General features: G+C 41.1%; 1 protein-coding gene across 4 annotated transcripts in view; it reads right to left on the bottom strand.

Moving 5' to 3' along the window:
• Positions 1 to 15911: 15911 nt before the first annotated feature.
• polr2c (RNA polymerase II subunit C) overlaps positions 15912 to 23546 on the bottom strand; it is a 28940-nt gene continuing 21305 nt past the window's right edge. For 2 of the 4 annotated variants that reach the window (XM_088298602.1, XM_088298603.1), the window contains exons 5-10: positions 20077 to 20205; positions 19947 to 19998; positions 17635 to 17718; positions 16623 to 16791; positions 16458 to 16532; positions 15912 to 16390 (exon numbers count right to left, since the gene is read on the bottom strand). In XM_088298602.1, the coding sequence (XP_088154728.1) occupies positions 16246 to 16390; positions 16458 to 16532; positions 16623 to 16791; positions 17635 to 17718; positions 19947 to 19998; positions 20077 to 20205 (654 nt within the window). In that variant the 3' untranslated portion in view covers positions 15912 to 16245. The remainder of the gene's footprint in view (positions 16391 to 16457; positions 16533 to 16622; positions 16792 to 17634; positions 17719 to 19946; positions 19999 to 20076; positions 20206 to 23546) is intronic. The other 2 variants (XM_088298604.1, XM_088298605.1) reach the window with 1 other exon arrangement.

The following is a 23546-nucleotide window of genomic DNA, read 5'->3' as shown; positions in this document are numbered from 1 at the left end:
GAGTTTGCATGTTCTCCCCGTGCCTGCGTGGGTTTCCTCCGTGTACTCCGGTTTCCACCCACATTCCAGAAACATGCATGGCAGGTCAATTGAACACTCTAAATTGTCCCTGGGAATGAGTGTGAGCGCAGATGTTTGTTCGTCTCTGTGTGCCCTGCGATTGGCTGGGAACCAGTTCAGGGTGTCCCCCGCCGACTGCCTGAAGATAGCTGGGATAGGCTCCAGCACCGCCCGCGACCCTAGTGAGGAGAAGCGGTACAGATAATGAATGAATGGTATACCATACAGAAAACGAACTTCCTTTGCTTTTGGGGGAATTGGATATCTCAGGAATTTGGATCTTAAATTTCTAATTTTATCTTTGGAGAAGAATTGTCATATTGAAATTCGGTTTGATGAGAAGGGATACAGTTCTTTAACAAAGTTTTGCTGTATAATGACATTAGGTACATTGGGATCAGTTATGTTGTGACCATCAACTAGACAAAACTAGTGAGGAGGGCCAGCTCTGTCCTGGGCTGCTCCCTGGACTCTGTAGACTCAGTGGGGGGCAGGAGGATGACGGCAAAACTGTCATCAATGCTGGACAACCTAGCCCACCCACTCAATGACACTCTTAGACCACTCCACAGCTCCTTCACTGAAAGACTGTTACACCCTCGCTGTACGAAAGAGAGATTTCGCCGCTCCTTCCTGCCGGCTGCTGTCAGACTTTTTAACAAGAACATTAGGTCAGGCCTACAAACGGGCAGGCATTAGTGCAATTGTGCAGTCCTAGGATGCAATACACACTACTACCGTGCTTTATCCAATGCTGTACTTAAATAGTAACCAATGCTGTATTTTGTTTACCATTGCAGTATCCTTATCATTACAGTATTTTTATCATTATTTTCAGTATCAATATTTTCTATCATTGCAGTACTTTTACCAATAAAGTACTTTTATCATGGCAGTATTTTCTATCATTGTAGTATTTTTTTATCATTGCAGTACTTTTACTGCTGTAACACTGCAAATTTCCCCATTGTGGGACTATTAAAGGACATCTTTATCTTTATATTTACCATTGGAGTATTTTTATTGCTGCAGTTTTTCTTTCTATCATTGCAGTATTTTTTATAATTGCAGTACTTTTGCCTTTACAGTACTTTTATCATTGCAGTATTTCTATCATTGCAGTATTTTCTATCATCCAGTATTTATTTTTATCATTGCTGCATTTTTATTTATTTTCCCTCTGTACCATGGACAGACATTAGGAGTGTTTCCTTACACTTGTATATGTTGTGGGATGTAAGTGTGTATATACGTATATACTGTGTATACTTGCATGCTTTTTATGAATGTCTGCTGCTAATGTTCTACATTAAAGGCTACATTACGCCGCCTCTGTGTGATCTATATCTTTGCTGCTGTAACACTACAAATTTCCCCATTGTGGGACTATTAAAGGACATCTTATCTTATCTTAACCAAAAGCAAAGGATGTGATGGGTTCAACATTGCTCTTAAGCAAATTAAAGGACATAACAATGACAGATTGAGGAATTGCTTTTATGAGATTATTATATTGCCCTTTGTCAGGTTCGTAAATCAGACATAATATTTTCATAGGCTAAAAGCTTAAAGTTTATCTTACCCCTGGTGTTCCGTGCTGTCCCTTCTGGTTCAGTCAGATGGTGATCGAGCCGCGCGTCGGGATGTTCTAGCGAGGCTGACCTCAAGACGAGGGTTTTAATACTAGTTGCTGTGCACAGTCTTCCTCCAGCCGTCACTGTTCCCTCCGCTCGATCCAGCCACCATCCAGCTCGAACTTTGAAATGTCACGGGAGAATCACACCAAATGTGGTGGAGCGACCCTTACCATGACAAGTAGGAAATAGACACGGACACCAAGTGGCAAGAGTCTGGCGGCCAGGAGAGATGATACCCCAGTGATCGGGTCGGATCTCTGAAGCTTCCTACAACCCCCCTGGGCCTTTTATTGAGAATCACAGGTTATATCACAATACAAACAATGATTTATTTCTAAACAAAATGTATCGACAATTCCATAACGGGATTTTATGGGGACTAAAATTATGTTTGTAGATCATTCTCCAGTAATGTAAAACTTGCTGATGGAAGGTGGCCAGTCCAAAAAACCATGAGCAGGGACGAGGGAGCCTTCATCCTCTCTACTACCTGGAGCAGCATCTTGGAGGAGTGAACGGGCAGCGGGGGCGTGACTTGCCAGTCATTTTTTTGTCAGGTAAGTCACGCCCTCATGGAACATCAGCTGATAAAGACAGGTCACAAGACACCATCGTGTGACACTCTGAAGAAGGCGAAAGACTCGCCGAAACATGTCAGGTAAAAAATTAACCGAAAACGAAATTGTCTGCTATAAATGAATCAGTCAAATATAAATGATTTGATTACTTTTTTCGATAGCGACAGAGAGTAGGCTGGGTAAATAAATCTGGATGGGCATTCCATTTTTGTGATAAAAATTCGACCAATGAGAGAGACGTCTCTCCGAGACCACAGATTTAAATGTGATTTACATTTCTCCAAATTGTTCCAAACATTGAGATTATACAATGTGTCTTTAGTAATGTGTATGCCTAAATATTTTACTGTTGATTTTACAGCAATATCATTAACTGATTTAAGAGGAGACTCGTGAATTGGAAGTAGTATGCCTTTTTAGGGCCCGAGCAGCGACCGCTGCAAGGTCCCTATTGTTTTTGTAGAACTTATTATTATTATTATTATTATTATTATTATTAGGGCCCGAGAAGCAACCGCTGCGAGGTCCCTATTGTTTTTGTAGAAATTATTATTATTATTATTTATTTATTTTTTGTCTATTTTCCGATCATTCGATCACATTTTTGACCCTCTAAACATGCACGAAAACTCACCAAACTTGGCAGTCTCATCGGGCATGGCGAAAAATGTGATATTTTAACGTCGTCGTAAACAACGCAAACAAAATGGCTCTCTAGCGCCAACTAGAATGGGAAAAATCAAAGAAAATCTTGGCCCGTTTGACCTAGGCCTCCGAAAATTGCCGGGCACATGTAGTACCCCGTGATGTACATATAATTTCTTTGCAAAAAAGTCTAATATGAACAGGAAGTGAGTTATGAATTTTTGAAAGTCCAACTTTCGCCCTTTTTTGCATGTTTACAGGGGTCATTCTTTTGCACCCTGATCCTAGAGCAGGCATCACCAAATGGCGGACCCGGACCACGGGATGGTTCGGACCGGACCTGTTATATAGTGGTTAGGCGGAGTTACTGATTGTTGCCAATAGAGGGTGCTAGTGGTTTATATATGTCAGGGTTATGGGGAACTCAGAGTAACAACAACCGTCAGTCAGACCTGTTGTATGATGTTAAGCGCTGCATTAAAAGAGCCTACATAAAGAGAGCCGTTGTGCGTGCATATCTTCATTGATATCTCAAGATATTACAGATGGCGACGAGGATGAAAGTCGTGGATGCAAGCCAGACATGAGGGCGGAGAGAACGTGTCTGTGAAGTGACGACGGCAGCAGTGTTTGTTAGCAACGTAAGCGGCTAGTTTTTTTTTTTGCCTCGACGAGTGTCCGGAATACGTCCTGTGAACAAGACGATGGCTTCTACAGTCGGCTCGGTGGCCCCTTTTGATGGCAACTCACAGTCGTGGGAGGAGTACTGTGAGATTCTGGACCATTTCTTTGTGGCGAACGACATTGTTGATGCTAACAAGAAACGGGCTGTGTTGCTGAGTAGTGTGGGCTCCCAGGCCTACACACTGATGAGGAACCTGCTCAGTCCGGCTAGACCTGGAGAACGGACTTACGAGGAACTGGTGAGACTGTTGACGGATCATTTCCACCCCAAGCCGAGTGAAATAATGCAGAGGTGGAAGTTTAATTCCAGGAATAGAAAAATGGATGAAAGTGTGGGTGACTATGTTGCGGAGCTGAGGAGGCTCGCGCTGGACTGTCATTATGGGGAATCGCTGACCACGATGCTGAGGGACCGCTTAGTCTGTGGAATAAACAACGACAGGATACAGCGGAGATTGTTGTCAGAGGATGCGTTGACTTTTGACAAGGCTCTCAAGTTTGCACAGGCCATGGAGGCTGCAGACAGGGACATTGTGGATTTGCATGGCATGAAGGAACATAGCAAATGGAGTCGCCCGATGGGGTCAGTCAACAAGGTCGAGGAGGCCCGCTCGGAAACCCAGAGAGACACACGGTGTTATCTGTGCGGTGGAGACAACCACGTGGCAAAGGATTGCAGATTTGCCAGTAAGAAGTGCCACAAATGTGGTAAGGTGGGCCACATAAAAAGAGCATGCAGAAGTAAGTCATTGGGTAAAGCAACAGGTTCGCGTGAAAAATGGGGGCGACCGAAGAAAGGAAAAGCAGCTAATTTCATACAAGAAGAGGAGGGAGATAGTGAGAAGGAAGAGTTTTCACTATGTATCACCTTAAGGAGGATAACAGGACTATGTACAACATTAATGATAGTGAAGTGATAGTGATCCCTCGAGAAGAGCCAATTAAAAAAGAGCTAACAGTAAATGACAAAAAAGTAATTTTTGAAGTGGACACTGGATGTGGATACACCATAATGTCAAGTAGGACTTTTTACAAGCTGTTTGACAATCAGAAGCCAAAGCTAGCCAAGTGCTCGATAAAGCTCAGGACATATGGTGGCCATAGAGTGCCGGTGATAGGTGCAGCGAAAGTGAAAGTTGAACATGAAGGTACCACCAAGATGTTAGTGGTGGTCGTGGTTAGAGGTACTGGGGCGAGTCTAGTTGGACGTGGGTGGATCAAAGCCTTCAAGTTAGACTGGCTGGAGGAGGTCCACAGAGTAGAGGACAGAGAAACTCCTCTCCAAGAAATACTGTCTAAACATGAAGAAGTATTTAAAGATGAGCTAGGGATGCTGAAGGGCTTCACAGCTAAAATCCATGTACCTAGAAATGCCACACCCTGTTTTTACAAGCCAAGATCCGTTCCTTTTGCCATGAAAGGAAAAGTAGAACAGGAGTTAGAGAGGCTTTTACAGGAGAAGATCATTGAGCCAGTGAAGTTTTCTGAATGGGCAGCACCCATTGTACCAGTTCTCAAACCGGACTCACGAGCGAGAATTTGTGGAGACAATAAGCTGACAGTAAACAAATGCTCAGCCATTGAACAGTACCCCATCCCCAGAATGGAAGACATGATAGCTTGTCTAACGGGAAGAGAGAAGTACTCTAAGTTAGACATGAGCCACACATACCAACAGATTGTGCTGGATGAGGAATCAAGAAGATATGTAACAGTTAACACTCACAAGGGACTGTTTACATACACCAGATTACCTTTTGGTGTAAGTTCTAGTCCAGCCATTTTTCAGCGTACCATAGAAGGGGTCCTGCAAGGAATCGAAAAGGTTGCCGTATATTTGAATGACATTATTCTGACAGGAAAAGGTGACAACGATCACCTGCACACCTTGGATCAAGTTCTGAAGCGACTGAGAAGTGCAGGACTGCGTTTTAAACGGAGCAAGTGCCAGTTTATGTAAAACGAGGTGACCTTTTTGGGACACAGAGTGGACAAGACAGGGCTGCATCCGCTACCAGCAAAGGTAAAGGCCATACAGGAGGCACCCCCACCCACTTCTGTGACAGAGCTCAAGGCGTACTTGGGACTGTTGAACTTCTACAATAAGTTCCTTCCAAACTTATCTACGTTGCTGGCACCCATGCACAAACTATTAAGGAAGGATGAATTGTGGTCTTGGGGCCCACAGCAAGAAAAGGCTTTCAAGCATACAAAGGTATGTTTGCAGTCTAGCCGTGTGTTAGTACACTACGATGAAACAAAAGAACTGCTATTGTCTTGTGATGCATCACCATATGGAGTGGGAGCAGTACTAGCTCACCGAATGAGTGATGGAGACGAGAAACCCATAGGCTTTGCTTCAAGAACACTGTCAGCGGCAGAAAAAGAACTACTCCCAGCTTGATAAAGAGGGACTCGCAATGATTTTTGGAGTACAGTATTTCCACAAGTATATGGCAGAAAATTTGTGATTTATACAGTTCACAAACCTCTCATAGGTTTATTCCATGAGATGAAAGCAGTACCACAGATGGCTTCACAAAGGATCATGAGATGGGTTGTTTTGTTGAGAGCTTACGAGTATGTTGTCACATACAAAGACCATGGTAATGCAGATGCGCTCAGTCGTCTTCCATTGCCTTAGACACCCAAAGATCCATCATCTGAGGAAGTGGTGTTAATGCTGGAGTAAGCACAGCTTCCACTGATGACATCACACCAACTGCAGAAATGTACAACAAAAGACCCCATTCTTTCCAGAGTACGTAAGTACATTTTGAGAGGGTGGCCAAACAATCTAGATAAGGACTTTATACCCTATAAACAAAGACAACTAGGGTTGAGTGTGCAAGGCGGATGTGTGATGTGGGGAGCCCGCATTGTGATACCAGAGAGGGAAAGAGCTTCCATGATGGAACAGTTACATCAGTCACATCCCGGGATGAGCCGTATGAAAGGACTGGCAAGAGGATATATGTGGTGGCCGCAAATGGACAATGATGTGGAAAATATGGTAAAATCATGCACCACATGCCAAGAACACAGAAAGGCACCTGCCTGTGCACCTCTCCATCCCTGGGAGTGGCCTGAGAAGCCATGGAGGAGACCTCACATTGATTATGCTGGTCCATTCATGGGAAAGATGTTTTTAGTTATTGTGGATGTGCATTCCAAGTGGCTTGACGTTTATCCAGTCAACTCAGCAACGTCATCAGCAACAGTAAACAGTTTGAGAAACAGTTTCAGTACACATGGTATTCCAGAAATGATTGTTTCTGATAATGCCCAGTGTTTTGTGAGTGAACAAACCAAGGAATTTATGGCACGAAATAGAATCACACACGTCACCTCTGCGCCGTTCCATCCCTCATCTAACGGGTTGGCGGAAAGAGCTGTACAAACCTTCAAAGAACTCATGAAAAAAAGTGCCGGGGAAAATCTGGAGACAAAACTGAACAGAGTTTTGTTTAGTTACCGCATCACTCCACAGTCAACAACTGGACTGTCGCCTGCTGAGATGATGATGGGAAGGAAGTTGAGGTGTACACTTGATCTCATACACCCAGATATGAAGCAGAGAGTGGCAGCAAAACAGGCAAGTCAAAAAGCTTATCATGACAGACACGCCAAGGAACGCAGTTTTGTTGCTGGAGACACTGTCTATGGAGTAGGCCCAAAATGGATACCGGGGCTCAAAAAGGAGTCCACAGGACCGGTGTCGTATACAGTGCTGCTGGGAAACGGGAAGATAATTAGGCGACATGTGGATCAACTGTTCGACAGAACCGGAGAGGCGTCTGTTCGGCTACGGGACTCGACAAGTGAGGAGGGCTGTGTGTTGCCAGCGCCAATAACTTGTGCACGGAGAGAGGAGGCGAGTTCATCACAAGTGGAGAACGAGGTTGGGCCTCCGGTGCTGCTAGAGGAAGAATGCAGTGAGGCCAGCAGTTCGCCAACACATGAGTTGCGTCGATCTCAACGAAACAAGAAACCTCCTGCCTATCTGACAGATTTTGTGAAGTAAAATATGTGCAAGAAAAAAAAAAGGTGTGACTGTTAGGTAGTTTACATGGGAGTGGCAGAGTTTTGGGCTGAGTCGTTTTTTGTTAATAACTACAGGGCTAAACATGCTTACACGTACGTATATTTTGAGTTTAACTGTTTATAGTATGTTTCAGATTTAAGAAGGGAGGATGTTATATAGTGGTTAGGCGGAGTTACTGATTGTTGCCAATAGAGGGTGCTAGTGGTTTAAATATGTCAGGGTTATGAAGGTCTGGGGAACTCAGAGTAACAACAACCGTCAGTCAGACCTGTTGTATGATGTTAAGCGCTGCATTAAAAGAGCCTACATAAAGAGAGCCGTTGTGCGTGCATATCGTCATTGATATCTCAAGATATTACAGGACCCATGGCCAATCTATGATGAATTTTTTTTCAGGGCGCATTCGCAAACGTTGGCGCTGAAATTCTAGCAAATACGGAAAAGGCGTAACTGATTTGAGCCAATCAAATCTTTTGTTTACGATCCACTGCCAATTGCGCAGCAGACCGGAAGGTAGTGCTGCTGACAGTATGCCTTGTTAAAAAGTTAGCGAGGTCGATGCGTCTTGTTTTAAATGAATGGACAAAGAAATTTAGTTTCGAAAAAAAAAAAAAGAAATTTAGTTTCGATCTGGTTGCAGCCAATTCAAAACCAGCGTGCATCATATGCTCCGAAACCGTCGCAACATTGTGAAGCGCCACAAGGAAACAAAGCACCGCCCTTTTTTTCACAGCAATCCGCTGATGTTTGAGGTGAGCGCACGCAAAAACATCGAACTTCGAGTGCAGTACAACAGATTTTTACATTTTCGTTTACATCCCAGCGGCATGCAAACGAATATTCAGTAAAAGTATCATGGGTTTTGGGGAAACAAAAAAAAACGTTCAAGTGATGGGGAAGTTGTGAAGGAGTGCTTAAATGTGGTTGCACAAACATTATTGAAAGGAAAACACTAAACCCAGATGTGTGAAATAATCTACCAAATCCCAATGGCCCTGACTCCGTTCCAACCCAGATTTAAGTCACTGGCAGGGCAGTCACAAACTCATTTTTAGAGAGAAGTTAAAAAAATATTCAAACGAAGAAGTGGTGTCAAAGCTCATTTTGAATGAATTTTTCATGAGGACAGCCATTTTTTCCGGTTCCGGCGCAGCGCGAGTGGCTGCCTGTTTACAGCCTCAAATTTCCCCATTGTGGGACTAATAAAGACATCTTATCTTATCTTATCTTTTATTGATTGTGTACTGAACATGTTGACCTGGTTTACTCGGATAATTAGGCTTTCCGTTTTTTTTCGGCTGATAACTCTTTGATTTAAAAAAAAAAAAAGGTAAAAGATGTTAACTCAATGCTTAGCACTTGATATATTTCTGCAGGAAGTGGCACCCTTAAATTCCAGGAGCCACATTTTCTTAAATGTGAAATAAACGCCTTATATTTGTTTGACTGGCAAAGATGTTTAATGGGAACATTGCTAAATATTTAGTATATTAGTGCACTCTGTTGAAAATGACTAAATATTGAAACTATATAAAATTGTGAGCATAGGCTAGACATTTCGGGAAGTTGGACTTTGGTTCGGACCTTTTAATTGGAAGAAATTTTCGTTGTGGACCTCTGTGACTTTTAATTGAATATCTCTGTCCTAGAGGGTTCATCTGATTGCCTTTAAATTCTGGCTGTACCATCCTAAGACCTGGGACAAACACTGGGGCAAAAACTTTTAGTTTCCAAAATACTATATGACGGGGGCGGGGCTTCAAAGTTTTCACTTAATATTTCCTTCGCTGCAATGGACAAAATGCTTAATAACTCTCCTGTGCATGCTGCTAAAAATCCAAAACTGCACATGTACATAAAGAGTCGGTACCCGAAGACATCTATATGTTTATATTCAGTTATACACCTTGCGCCACCCAGTGGCGACAAAAAATATCATTTTTTACATTTTGACGTACTGCAGGGTGCCCTTTTAACGAATCCGACTGAAAATTGGCTGGAAAAGACTCAAAACATTGATCTTACCCCATACCAAATTTTGTGACTTTTCGTCAAAGGGCGTGGCTATTACGGTGCCGCAAAGTCTGATTATTCACGGTGGAAACAAATGCTCTGGCAAAATGACTCAGATGATCCTATCTTTAATTTTTTATTGCAGCCCTGAAGACATCTAGCAACTTATTTTTGATCGTAGTAGTAGCGCCACCAACTGGTCGAAGCAAATACTAATAATACTTTCGTTGATGTTTTTCTCCAAGCAGGTTAACAAGGTCGCCCTCATATTTGCTCGGCTGAGTGTTTTGGCCTTCAGGATGTCACAATATGAAATTCGTCATTTTTTGTGAAAAGCTGTGGGCACGGCATCGCACATATCGCCAATAAAACACACGTATTTTGAGGTTCTAAATATGAACGAAAACTCATGGAACTTTGCACACACATCTGGCCTGACAAAATCATCAATATTTCATTAGTTTCTCGTGCAGTTTTTTAAAAATGGCTCTCTATCACCCTCCGGAAATTTTCAAAAGAGCAGCCCCGGTTGTGTGTTTCACCTAGCTTTTTGAAAATTCTATGGACTATGTATAAGGCCAAGACCTACAAAAAAGTCTCTTGGAACCATGAGCTAAATAGCACAGGGAGTCGGCCATTTTGAATTAACTTTAAAGTGGGCGTGTCACCACAATGGACAAAATGCTTAATAACTCCCCTGCACATCTCCAGAAAATCCAAAACTTCACCTGTGCATAAAACGCCCTGACCTGAAGACATCTATATGTTCTTATTCTGTTATACACACAGCGCCACCTAGTGTAAACAAAAAATAATATTTTTATTTTTTACACAAAGCCCTTTTAATGCTACATTATTGTCACAACCACCTCAAGGCATTGATCTTAGTCAATGCCGAATTTTGCGACTTTTCGGCAAAGGGCGTGGCCACGACGGTGCCGCAGTCGGATTTTTCTCGTTGGCAACAAAAGTTCCTGTAACATCACTCAGATCATCCTATCATCTCGAAATTTTTCACATTTGAGGATATTCCAGCCCTTGAGATATCTACCAACTTATTTTTGATCGTAGTGGTAGCGCCACCAACTGGTTAAAGCAAATACTAATTCTTTTTGTTGATGTTTTTCTCTGAGCAAGTTAACAAGGTCGCCCTCATGTTTGCTCGGCTGAGTGTTTAGGCCTTCAGGATGTCACAATACGAAATTCGTCATTTTTTGTGAAAAGCTGTGGGCACGGCATCGCATTTTGCCAATAAAACAACACGTATTTTGAGGTTCTAAATATGAACGAAAAGTCGTGGAACTTTACACACTTTATTTTACCGTTATACACACAGTGCCACCTCTTGGTATCAAAACAATATATTTTTTTTACATTTTAATATACTGGACAGAGCCCTTTTCAGGAAGCCGACTGAACATTTGTCAGGACAGCCTCAAGACGTTGATCTTAGTCTATGATGAATTTTGTGACTTTTCAGCAAAGGGTGTAGCCATTACGGTGCCGCAAAAATTTATTAATCTCTGTGGCAACAAAAGCTACCGTAACAGAAATCAGATGATCCTAACTTCTAGAATATTTTCAAATTTGAGGATAGTCCAACCCTGAAGACATCTACCAACTTATTTTTCATTGTAGTGGTAGTGCCACTTACTGGTTAAAGCAAATATTTTTATTTTTGTTGAGATTTTTCTCTGACTAGGTTAACAAGTTTGCTTATTTTGAGGTTCGAAATTTTAATGAAAACTCATGAAATTTGCATCCAAATCAGGCCTGGCAAATTCATCAATATTTTATTAGTTTGTCGTTTAATCTTTTTAAAATGGCACGCTATGGCCCCCTTGAACATTTGAAAAAAACAGCCCCCGGATCTGTGTTTCATCAAACCTTTTGAAAATTTGATGAAGCATGTACAAAGCCAAGACATAATAAGAAGTGTTTGGGAGCCACATTCTAAATTGACAGGAAGTCGGCCATTTTGAATTTACTTCAAACATTGACAACAAAAACTGCTCTAATTTTAACACCGCAAAAATTCCTCTTGAAGATTCCTCACGTTATTTCTCGTAAATATTTCTCATTTCCAACGTGCTGGTACCCCAACGTTGCCAGGGTTACGAGGGCCCTGTATAGCTGCTCGCAGCTCTAGTTATTATTGTTTTTTGATTGTTCGATAGCTCATTTGACCCCCTAAAAATGCACTTAATCACACCAAACTTGGCAGTCTCATCGGGCCTGGCAAAAAAATGTATATTTTAACATCGGCGTAACCGGTGCCAACAAAATGGCTCTGGAACGCCACCTTGAGTAGCAAAATTAAAACCACTGCCGGCCCGTTTGACCAGGTTTACAAAAATTGGCAGGCACGTGTAGCACCCTGAGACGTACAAAAAAGTCCACTGCAGCCATAGTCTAAAGTGTACAGGAAGTGAGTTATGAATTTCTGAATTTCCAATTTTGGCCCATTTTTGCACATTTACAGCAGTCATTCTTTTGCACCCTGATCCCAGAGAATTCATCCGATTGCCATAAAATTTCGGCTGCACCATTTTAAGACCTGGGACAAACACTGGGACAAAAACTTTTAGCTTTCGAAATACTATATGACAGGAGCGGCGCGTCAAAGTTTGCGTTTAATAGGGATCGCTGCTTGGGCCCTAATAATAATTTCGAGAAAAACAATAGGGACCTCGCAGTGGTCAGTGCTCGGGCCTTAATAAAAATAATCACATATTACTATGTTTTAAAATGTTCCAAATAAATTTCTTGAATGTTATCAGTGACCAGAATCAGATTTACAATAGATTAACAGTGTTCAACGTCTTCTCTGTTTGACTGATTTTATACTGACAGCTCATTATTTGCCATTTTATACCAATGTAACACGTTAACAGGCTTACTCTTTTCTGGATGAACTACTGTATTTCTCATTAGTGTCATTCGTATTGTTTTAGAACAGTGCTTCTCAAATATTTTCCGTCACACCCCCCAGCCAAGAAGAAAACAATTCGTCGAAAGAAAGAACTCGTGCAGCTAAACAAGAATGCCACAAAGCTGAACGCAGGTGGAAAAAAGACAAGCTGCAGGTCTTATATCAAATCCTAAAAGACTGCTGGCACAGTTATCAAAACAAGGTGAAAGAGTGGACGAGGGAATACTTGTCTAGTCTTATTCAAGCAAATTGTCATAATCCGCAAACTCTATTTAATACTGTAGATTCTGCACTTAAACCCCGTCAGCCAAATTGCACGGACTCGTCCCCTGAAATGTGTAATAGAATTTTGAATTTTCTTATGGACAAGGTTGCTACAGCACTTCCTTGTTCCGCAGTGTTCGATTCCTTTGAGGCAATCTCCTTGTCATCTTTGGAGGATATGTTTTGCCATATTAAGCCATCCGCCTCACTATATGTTGTCCCTCCTCATTTGTCAATTCTTTGGCCTTTTTTTTTTATTTTATGTTTTTACATCAACAAGGAAACATGGCAAAATAAAACCTATGGAGCTGAAGTATCGCATAGATGTAAAAAAGGGGTTAAAGTTTAAAATGTCAAAAAGCAGGCATTTTAAAGCATTTCAGTTGTTGAGTATTTGATAACAATAAACAGACCCAGGGCATGCGATGTCCATATTATGTCCCATTGACTCCCATGATAACTCACAAATTTTAATAGATTGTAAACCTGATGTTTTTTTATGAATTTCCCATGATTATTGAACAGAGCCCTTGACAGGGGACTGAATAATGGGCAAAAAAAATAATTTGGGGATTTAGGCCTTTAACCCCCCCTAAGACACCAGGTGACGCCAAATACTAACTAATGATTTTTCCTTGCAGAACAATGAATTGCTATGGCGTGCCATCGTACTTTTCATCGTAATTTTATTCCATGAAAAACTGTTGATTGTCAGAAAAGTGTGTGAACGTGTGTGAGTGTGCGTAGTTGTGCGTGTGCGCGCGTGGCACGCAACAATTCTGATAACGCAAAAATACGAGTGCTTTCCAAGTGTTTGCGTATAGAGTTGACAATGGGTGTACAGGCATGTGTATGTGTCAGCCCAATTACGAGTTTTGAATGATATTGTCCTGGCAAACGACACAGGAGTCCATGTATGTCTTGTTAGATGTAACTGCAACTTTTGACACAGTGGACCACAGTATTATTCTGGCTCGTTTACAGAACCAAGTGGGCATTAGTGGTAACGCTCTCGAATGGTTTAGATCCTATTTGACTGGGAGGACCTTTTGTGTTCGCCTAGGTTGCACTGATTCCCGCTCTGCCCCTTTGTCATACGGTGTTCCACAAGGTTCCGTTTTGGGGCCCTTGCTGTTTTTGTTATACCTGCTGCCCCGAGGTTCCATCTTACGAAAACATGGTATTTTCTTCCCTTGCTACGCTGATGACAGTCAGATCTATGTCCCGCTGAGCAAAAAAGACACTTTCTCCTTGAGACCACTTTTGTCCTGCCTAAAGGATATCAAAATCTGGATGTCTCTTAACTGAATTTCAACGAAAAAAAGACAGAGGGTATGATGTTTGGTCCCAGTGGTCCTCTACTCTCAACCCTGTTGACCTTGGCCCCCTGGCATCTTATCTAAAGCCAACAGTCTCAAATTTAGGTTTTAAACTAGACAGTGATTTTGTTTGATCAGCAAATCAGTGTTGTTCGATCCAGCTTCGGCAGCTGGCTATAGTGAAGCCTTCTTTCGCAACAGAACTTAGAAATAGTAATCAATACATTCGTTACATCGAGGCTAGATTACTGTAATTCACTTTACTTGGGTATCAGCCAGTCCTCGCGCAAGCGCCTCCAACTGGGCCAAAATGCTGCCGCTCGCCTCTTAACTGGCGGTCAGAAGACGGATCACATAACCCCAATCTTGGCCTCTTCACTGGCTCCCATTTCGCTTTAAGATAATTATGTTCGTCTTCAAATCTTTAAATGGCCTCGGCCCAGCATACCACACAGAAAAAAACAGTAAAATATCTCCTGCAGAAATATATCTAGTGCTAAGCATTGAGTTAACATGTTTTACCTTTTTTTCTTAAATCAAAGAGTGATCAGCCTAAAAAAAAAATGGAAAGCCTAATTATCCAAGTAAAGCAGGTCAACATGTTCAGTACACAATAAAAAAAATGGCTGTCCTCATAAAAAACTAATTCAAAATGAGCTTTGACACCACCTTTTCTTTTGAATATTTTTTAAACTTCTCTTAATGAGAAAAATGAGTTTGTGACTGCCCTGCCAGAGTCAGGGCCATTGGGATTTGGTAGATTATTTCACACATCTGGCCTTTGTGTTTTCCTTTAAATGTTTGTGCAACCGTATTTAAGCACTCCACAACTTCCCCATCACTGAATGTATTTTTTATGTTTCCCCAAAATCTATGATACTTTTAGTGAACATTCGTTTGCATGCCACTGGGCTGTAAATGAAAATGTAAAAATCTGTTATACTGCACTCTAAGTTCGATGTTTTTGCATGCGCTCACTTCAAACTTCAGCGGATAACTTTGCAAAAAAGGTCGGTGTATATTATATATTATATTTACAATACATTTGACATCGAATGTCTTCGTCATGATGACGTCATCCGTTTCCGTGTTCCTGTCTGGGAGCGTCTGCTAAATTGCTAACATAACCGTTGTCTTATTTTATGTTTTGATACGTAATCGTTGCAATATAACTTTTCTGTTCATAGCTGCTGGCACTCCATGCAAACGCGGTTGGGGTAAGACATCTGTTAAAAGTCGAACGTACATCGAAACACTTACTACTCTGTAATTCATTTTAGCGTTTAGCATGCTTAGCGCCTGTTCGTTCAAAACGCTCCTTGTTCATGGGGTTGTTTATTTGTCATCACGCAGCTCGTTGCCGCTGCTGTGCACAGACTCAGATATAATACAAATAAAGCACATACTGCTGCAGCGCAGGATAGCTTCGTAGCTAGTATTCAAGTAAAGGCCAAAGAAATTACTTCCGGGACAACCAACAACAGGGCGACGCTTTTTTTTTTTTTTTTTCTAAATCAGTACTGCGTTACCTACTGCGTGAACTAGGGGCACAAACCGCAGCTTTGACAATTTTAAAATCACGTCTGAGGTTGCAATTTCGGTCCCAAAATCTTTCATTCCCCGTACTAAAGCAAAAAAGAAAGAAAAAAAGCATGTTGCCCAGGTTAACACGCGCCAGGGGGGGTGCGCCCCACTATTTGAGAAGCACAGATTTAGAGGCACTTGTTGGACGGATCATTAAATGCTTAATATTTACTTACATTTTTAATGACAAGATAACGAAAGTTGTCATTACATACTGCATTTAATTACAATGGAAGACATGTTAGACAAAATTGAAAGTTTCCATAAAACATGATGTTAGGTCAGTGACATTGAAAAACACTAACTGAAATAAAGACTTAAGTGACATAATTGTCCACGAGCAACAACCACAGAAGAAACCACAAGCACAAGATGTGTTAATTCTATGTTGTCTGCTGAGTCAAAAAATTAAAATAAAAAATTCAGAGAGCAATTTCAACACTGAGATACAGGTGCCCCAAAGTTCCTATTTATGATTGTGACTTCAGTTAATAGTGAGGACATCACTCTGGATTTCATGGTTGAGTTGTGTCTGCAGGTCGCTCAGCTTCTTCTTGAGGACGGCCAGAGCGGACATGACAATGGTCTCAGGTCGTAGGGAGCCACAAGACTCCACATTGTAGTAGAACCTGCAAAAGGTAGATGATTTGATTCCAAATCATGGTTTTGCTCGGATACATTAGAATATTTACTCACCTTTCTGGTTTTCCATTTGGGTCATAAGGAGCTTGGACCTCATCCTCCTCAATTTCAGAATATTCACTCTTGGGCCTACAACCAGCATGGCACCAAAGCAGTCAAGCAAACTGAAAAACGTTTTATTCAACTACCTATACGAATGATAATTTTTCGGCAACGCACCATTCCTCTGGTCGGGGGTAGACCGTGTGCCTCAGTGCATTGTCTGGGTCATACTCAAATGCCACACCTGCAGTTGGGTTCCATTTGGCATGCTCCTTACCAAATCCTTTTTTGGCATAAGCTCTTAGGCGCAGTTCTTGTCCTTTGCGAAGCTTCACCAGCAAAATTTCTATGAATGTGAAAACAATTATGGGAAAAATAAGTCCAGCGATAAATTAACAGCAGCCAATTGCAAGGGGCGCTCTAACCGGAATTAGAATAGACAGATGAAAGATCAATGCAAAGAAGAATACGGTACGTTTTCTTCATCAAATAGAACACGCACTAGAAACCATTTTTTCACCGGAAAAAAACACTGCTTGTTTTGGATAGCATGAGGTCCCACATCACATATTTTGTGAAAGAAGCGATCAAGAAAAATTCCATTACAGCTGTGATTCCTGAAGGCACAACAAATTAGTTGCAGACACTTGACATCAGTGTGAATGGGGCATTTAAAGCCGTTCTCCAGGTTGAGTGGGAGACTTGGATAACAAGTATTGAAAAGTCATTCACAAAAATTGGCCGCAGTAAAAAGCATCAGCTTGGACTACTGCGAAAGAATCCATAACCAACGGGTTCCGAAAGGCTGGACTGCTATGCAAAGAGCCAACATCCCCGGAGGAAGACTGTGACACAGAGAGTGAAACTGATGGAGACACGTGACGCTGCACTTCTGAGGCTGTTCAACACTGAAACTGAAGAGAACTTCATAGGTTTCAATGAGTCGAAGTTTCAAACACAAGAGAAATTAAGATACCAGTAAATAAATCACTTTTTTTTCTTGTCTTGGTTCTGTTCCGTTTTAATTGTCAAAATAGTTGCAGTGTTAAAAACAATACAATACAGTTTTATTTATTTTGCGCATTTCACGACAGCAGGAGCTGTAACAAAGCGCTACCCATATGGTGTCACATAAATTTGCAGGTAACTAGAACACAAATTAAAACACAAACACATTTACAATAGATACCAGAATAATAGCAGAACAGCTCAGTTGACTTGGGCATTATTTCAGCACACCGAGACGTCCAAAAATGTCCACTGCAGCCATAGTCTAAAGTGTACAGAAAATGAATTATGAATTTTTGAATGACTAATTTTGGCCCATTTTTGCATTTACATGGGGTCATTCTTTTGCACCACGATCCTAGAGGGTTCACCTGAAAAAAATTTGGGCTGTACCATCTTAAGTCCTATGACAAACACTGGGACAAAAAAATTCAACTTTCAAAATACTATATGACGGGCGCGGGCCTTCAAATTTTGCGCGTAATTTTTCCTTTGCCACAATGACAAAATGCTTATAATAACTAAAATGCACAAGCCCCAAAAAATCAATACTTCACCTGTACTTAAAGAGTCCTGACCTGAGGACATCAATATGTTATCATTCTGTTATACACACAACGCCACCGAATGGCAATAAAAAATGTTTTTTTTTTTTTTTTTACATTTTAACGTACTGCACACAGCCAGTTGAACGAATCTGACTGAAAATTTGTCAGAACAGCCTCAAGACTTTGATCTTAGTCTATACCAAATTTTGTGACTTTTCACCAAAGGGCGTGGCCATCACGGTGCCGCAAAGACTGATTATTCTCTGTGACAACAAAAGCTCCCGCTACATGACTCAGGTGATCTTATCTTCTCAAAATATTTCACATTTGAGGATAGTCCAGCCCCGAAGACATCTACCCACTTATTTTTCATCGTAGTTGTAGCGCCACCAACTGGTTTAAAGCATATACAAGTTAATTTCATTGATATTTTTCTCAGAGCAGGTTAACAACCTCATATTTGCTCGGATGAGTGTTTAGGCCTTCAGGATGTCACAATACGAAATTTGTCATTTTTTGTGAAAATCTGTGGGCGTGGCTTTGCACAATTTGCCAATAAAACAACGCTGATTTTGAGGTTCTAAATACAAACAAAAACTCATGAAACTTTGCACACACGTCAGGCCTGGCAAAAATCAATATTTTATTAGTGAGTCGTGCAGTTTTTTAAAAATGGCTCGCAATGGCCCCCTATAAATTTTCAAAAAAGCAGCTGTGTTTCACCTAACTTTTTGAAAAGTTGATGACGTACGTACAAAGCCAAGACCCACAAAAAAAGTCTCTTGAGCCATATGCTAAAATGCAGAGGAAGTCTGCCATTTTGAATTTACTTCAAACATTGACGAGACTTTAACAAAAGCTGCTCAAACTTTAACTACACAATAGTTTCTCGTTTGGATTTATCACACTTGATAATAGAACTTGCCTGAAGACATCTACTAACTTATTTTTCATTGTATTGTAGCGCCACCTACTGGTTAAAGCAAATACAAGTTATTTTCGATGTTTTTCTCCGAGCAGGTTATCAAGGTCTACCTCATATTTGCTCGGTTCAGTGTTTAGGCCTTCAAGATGCCACAATGCAAAATTTGTCATTTTTTGTGAAAAGCTGTGGGCGTGGCTTTGCACAGTTCGCCAATAAAACTACACTGATTTTGAGGTTCTATTTGTTAACGAACTCATGAAATTTTGCACATACATCAGGCCTGGCAAAATCCCTATTTTATTAGTTTCTCGAACAATTGTTTTCAAAAATCGCTAGCTATCGCCCCCTAGAAACTATCAAAAAAGCAGCCCCGGATGTGTATTTCACCGAGCTTTTTGAAAATTTGAAGGAGTATGTACAAGGCCAAGAACTACAAAAAAGTCTCTAGGAAGCATTTGCTAAATTGCAGAGGAAGTTGGCCATTTTGAATGTACTTCAAACATTGACGTGGCTTTGGCAACAAAAGCTGCTCTAACTTTAACTACACAAAAATTCCTCTTGAAGATTTGTCACATTATTTCTTGTAAATATTTTACATTTCCAACATGCCAGGGCTGTAAGGGCCCTTTGTAGTTGCTCGCAGCTGTAGTTGTACATGTAATCTGTCTTTCAAAAAATTGCAATGGTGGTGTTTACACCGGTGCAACCTATCCATGTTTGGGGACGCCTACCACAGGACAACACGCACGGTGCATGGGCTGCACACACAAAAAAATTCATTCGTCTCGGCTCGGCTCGCACTCATTGACACACTTTTCTTTGACGGACAACGGCGACAGTGACACTCAGTCGGCTACTTTGTTGTGATAACAGCAAGCTGTTACAAGGAAAGAACACATAGGCTTGATAGAGTTTGTTCTTGTGCTACTGTATTAGGTTACTGTCCCCGCGACTCCACCCCAGACATACATCAAAGAAAATGGATGGATGGGTGGATAGATGGATGCATTTCAAGTTTACCATTTCGTTCAGCGTAGTCATTCGGATCGTTGTCTCGACTCCTGGATGTGACCTGAAAAGAGACTATCAGCGTCATGGAATGTGCCTACCTCCAAGTTGAAAACTACAACTAAGTGGTTTAATGACCCACTGGGATGACTCTGTGGTTGTTGGACAAAAGGTCGCGTGAGGTGACATTGCGCGTCTTTTCATCAGTACAACGAACATCCAATGTCAGCTCAACAGAGCACTCTGGACAGAATTCATCACAGGTGCAATCCTGAAGAAAAATAACCACAATGACAGGAAGATTATTTACGCTTTGTTATTGAATTATTTCCATTTTATGTTATACTCTGTTAAGTGATTTGTTACAGTTGCAGCTGTTGAGAAATGCGCTATACAAATATATTTGAATTGTATTGTATTGCCTGACATAAAACTCATTTTCATTTTGAGAATCATTTTGACAAAGATTAAAATCGTGATAAATTGACTCAAAAACTACTGAAACCAAACGATTAAATTATCATCATCGCCTCATGCCCATTGATCGGTGCGTGTTGAAAACTATTCTTGAACACTATTCTTTTTGTCAAGAACAAATTTACTGCCAATAATCATTCGCCCACATATGCGCATTGGAGGCCTTTCATCGTTGCACGGATTCAACCCGTGACCATCTCCCTCATCCCAATCATATTTATCCTGGTTTATGTTCATATTTATTCTGGTTTATGTTATATTCTTGTAGCATTAAATGTAATTTTATGACTGAAAATAGATCACACCAATTCCTTGGAATTTATGATTTATGGGCACCAGTTTGTGGGTCTAGATGCAACCTGCTGTGGTTGACAGTGTGATGGTTGTACCCAAGTGCAGAGAGTATACGAGAGGCACGTAATTACAAACTATATGCAAATGATTCATGTCAGGAATCTACTTTATAAATGATCATTTCAGTATTTACAAATGTTTAGCTAATGCTTATTAGTGTGTACTTATTATAAAGGGTTACCGAAAGATCTTAAATTGGCCAGACTCAGGCGCTGGTGCATGGATGTATTCCACTCAATGAGTTGCATAGTTGCGATTGAAAGCTCACAGTAACACAAAGGAACTTTTCAACTCTTCTGATGAAAAATTGACTTACAACAAGTTGAATGGTACCTTTATCATGGCCTGAGCATGTCTGTATCACTTTTACTGGCACTAAGAAACTTTAATGAGGGTGGCAGGCACCTTGCGACACACACTACTACACATGTGCTGAATGCTTTAAGGCACAAGTCACTTTCCCGTTTCCACATTTGTAAGAAAGACGCAAGGTGAATCCGGAAGTCGAATCTAACGTCTAGCGCGATTACTATTGTCATGCTGCAAAAGTAATGAGGAAAAGTTTTGTCTGAGGAGGCAAGAAAGAGGGGGCAGCAACCCGAGTATAAGGACGGAAAGTGGGGGAAACATTACTAAACTAAAATTACGACTGTACATGGAGTGGAGACGAGACCCATCGAGATAGGAAGAATGCTAAGCTATATAGGCTGCGATTATTCGCCTTGCGTTATTTTTTGACATTCGATGCTGTAGATTACGTACGATGTTGGTTGTTTATTCTGCTAGCACTGACAGCACACGTCATAGTGGAATGATGTACTACATCATAGGTGTCAAACTCCGGACTTGGAGGTTTTTTATGTCTGCCTGTTGCAACACACCTGATTCAAATGATCAGCTCAACAGCAAGCTCTGAAGGAGCCCGATAACGGTTCTGATCATTTGAATCAGGTGTGTTGCAGCCGGGAGAGATGGAACCCCTACAGGAATGTGTCCGTCCAGAACTGGACTGGAGTTTGACCACTATAGCCTACATCAGAGGTATTCAATTAAAAGTCACAGAGGTCCACGACTAAAATTTCTTCCAATTAAAAGGTCCGAACCAAAGTCCAACTTCCCTTAATGTCTAGCCTATGTTCACATTTTTATATAGTTTCAATATTTAGTCATTTTCAACAGAGCACACTTATATACTAAATATTTAGCAATGTTCCCATTAAACACCTTTGCCAGTCAAACAAATATAAGGCGTTTATTTCACATTCAAGAAAATGTGGCTCCAGGAACTTAAGGGTGCCACTTCCAGAAAAAACTGTAAAATATCTCCTGCAGAAATATCTCAAGTGCTAAGCATTGAGTTAACACCTATGACCTTTTTTTTTTTTTTTAAATCAAAGAGTTATCAGCCTAAAAAAAAAAAAGAAAACGAAAAGCCTAACATGTTCAGTACACAATCAATAAAAATGGCTGTCCTCATGAAAAACTAATTCAAAATGAACTTTGACACCACATTTTCTTTTGAATATTTTTTTAACTTCTCTTAATGAGAAAAATGAGTTTGTGACTGCCCTGCCAGTGACTTAAATGTGGGTTGGAATGGAGTCAGGACCATTCGGATTTGGTAGATTATTTCACACATCTGGGCTTTGTTATTTCCTTTAAATAATGTTTGTGCAACTGCATTAAAGCACTCCTTCACAACTTCCCCATCGCTGAATGTTTTTTTATGTTTCCCCAAAATCCATGATACTTTAGTCAACATTTGTTAGCATGCCGCTGCGCTGTGAACGAAAATGTAAAAATCTGTTTTACTGCACTCGAAGTTCGATGTTTTTGTGAGCGCTCACCTCAAACCTCAGCGGATAACTTTGCACAAAAGGGCGGTGTTTTGTTTCGTAGTGGCGCTTCGCAATGTTGCGACGATTTTGGAGCATATGATGCAGATTATCGCGGCCGGTATGTGGCATTTTGGCGTTTATCGGTATCGGCCATTTTTATAAATGCAACGGCCGATAATCAATGCATTTAAAACTGCGTCATTTTGCCTCTGATGTAGCTGATTGCGTCTGTGTCAGTTATGGAGCCGCACTCTAGTAAGGTCCCGACCAAAGCAGCATCTGATTGGTTAGCCGTGCAGAGCCACAGCCAATCAGTAGCGAATGCCATATATGGATTCATCCACAGTGAACCAACACCCCCACGTGCGGGAGGGAGGCATGAGTCGAAGGTAAATTATAGGAGAGTCTACCGAAGTCTGAACTTTTAATACACAAGGGAATTCAATGTGCTGTATAAATAAAGCTGCATTGCCTTGCCTTGTAACAAGGTTACTGATCATATTGATATAGAAAACCCCGCTAGCCTCCCAATCTAACATGCGCTAGTTGACAGTGGGAAGTATTTAGCTTGCAGGCTAACAGCCAACTAGCTGCTAACTTGCTACACAACCACTCTGGAGGGAATCATCCGCACGAATTCACTGAGAGACAAGGGTTGTAAGTGTTTTCGCACAGCCAGAAAATTTTGAACATGTAAAATAATAAGATAAAAAATTCAACACAGATTGCTCATTCTGATAGAGGGAGAGTAAAATTCAGTTAGCGTTTAGCAGGTTGAGGGAGCAGGAAGCAGGTTGAGGGATGGTGAGAGAATAGTGTTCCCACGCATGTGTGTGTATAAAATCATGAGAATCTGCAGAAGCTGACAGACCCTGCTTACTTTTGTGACCTTTCTGCAATTTTTGTTTTAAACTATCAACAAAGAGGTGCACGATTGTGGATA

Source organism: Idiotropiscis lumnitzeri, chromosome 6, assembly GCF_059441095.1.
Source record: "Idiotropiscis lumnitzeri isolate Australia: NSW breed Sydney's pygmy pipehorse chromosome 6, RoL_Ilum_1.0, whole genome shotgun sequence".
NCBI lineage: Eukaryota > Metazoa > Chordata > Actinopteri > Syngnathiformes > Syngnathidae > Idiotropiscis > Idiotropiscis lumnitzeri.
This window is presented reverse-complemented; position numbering and strand designations above follow the sequence as displayed.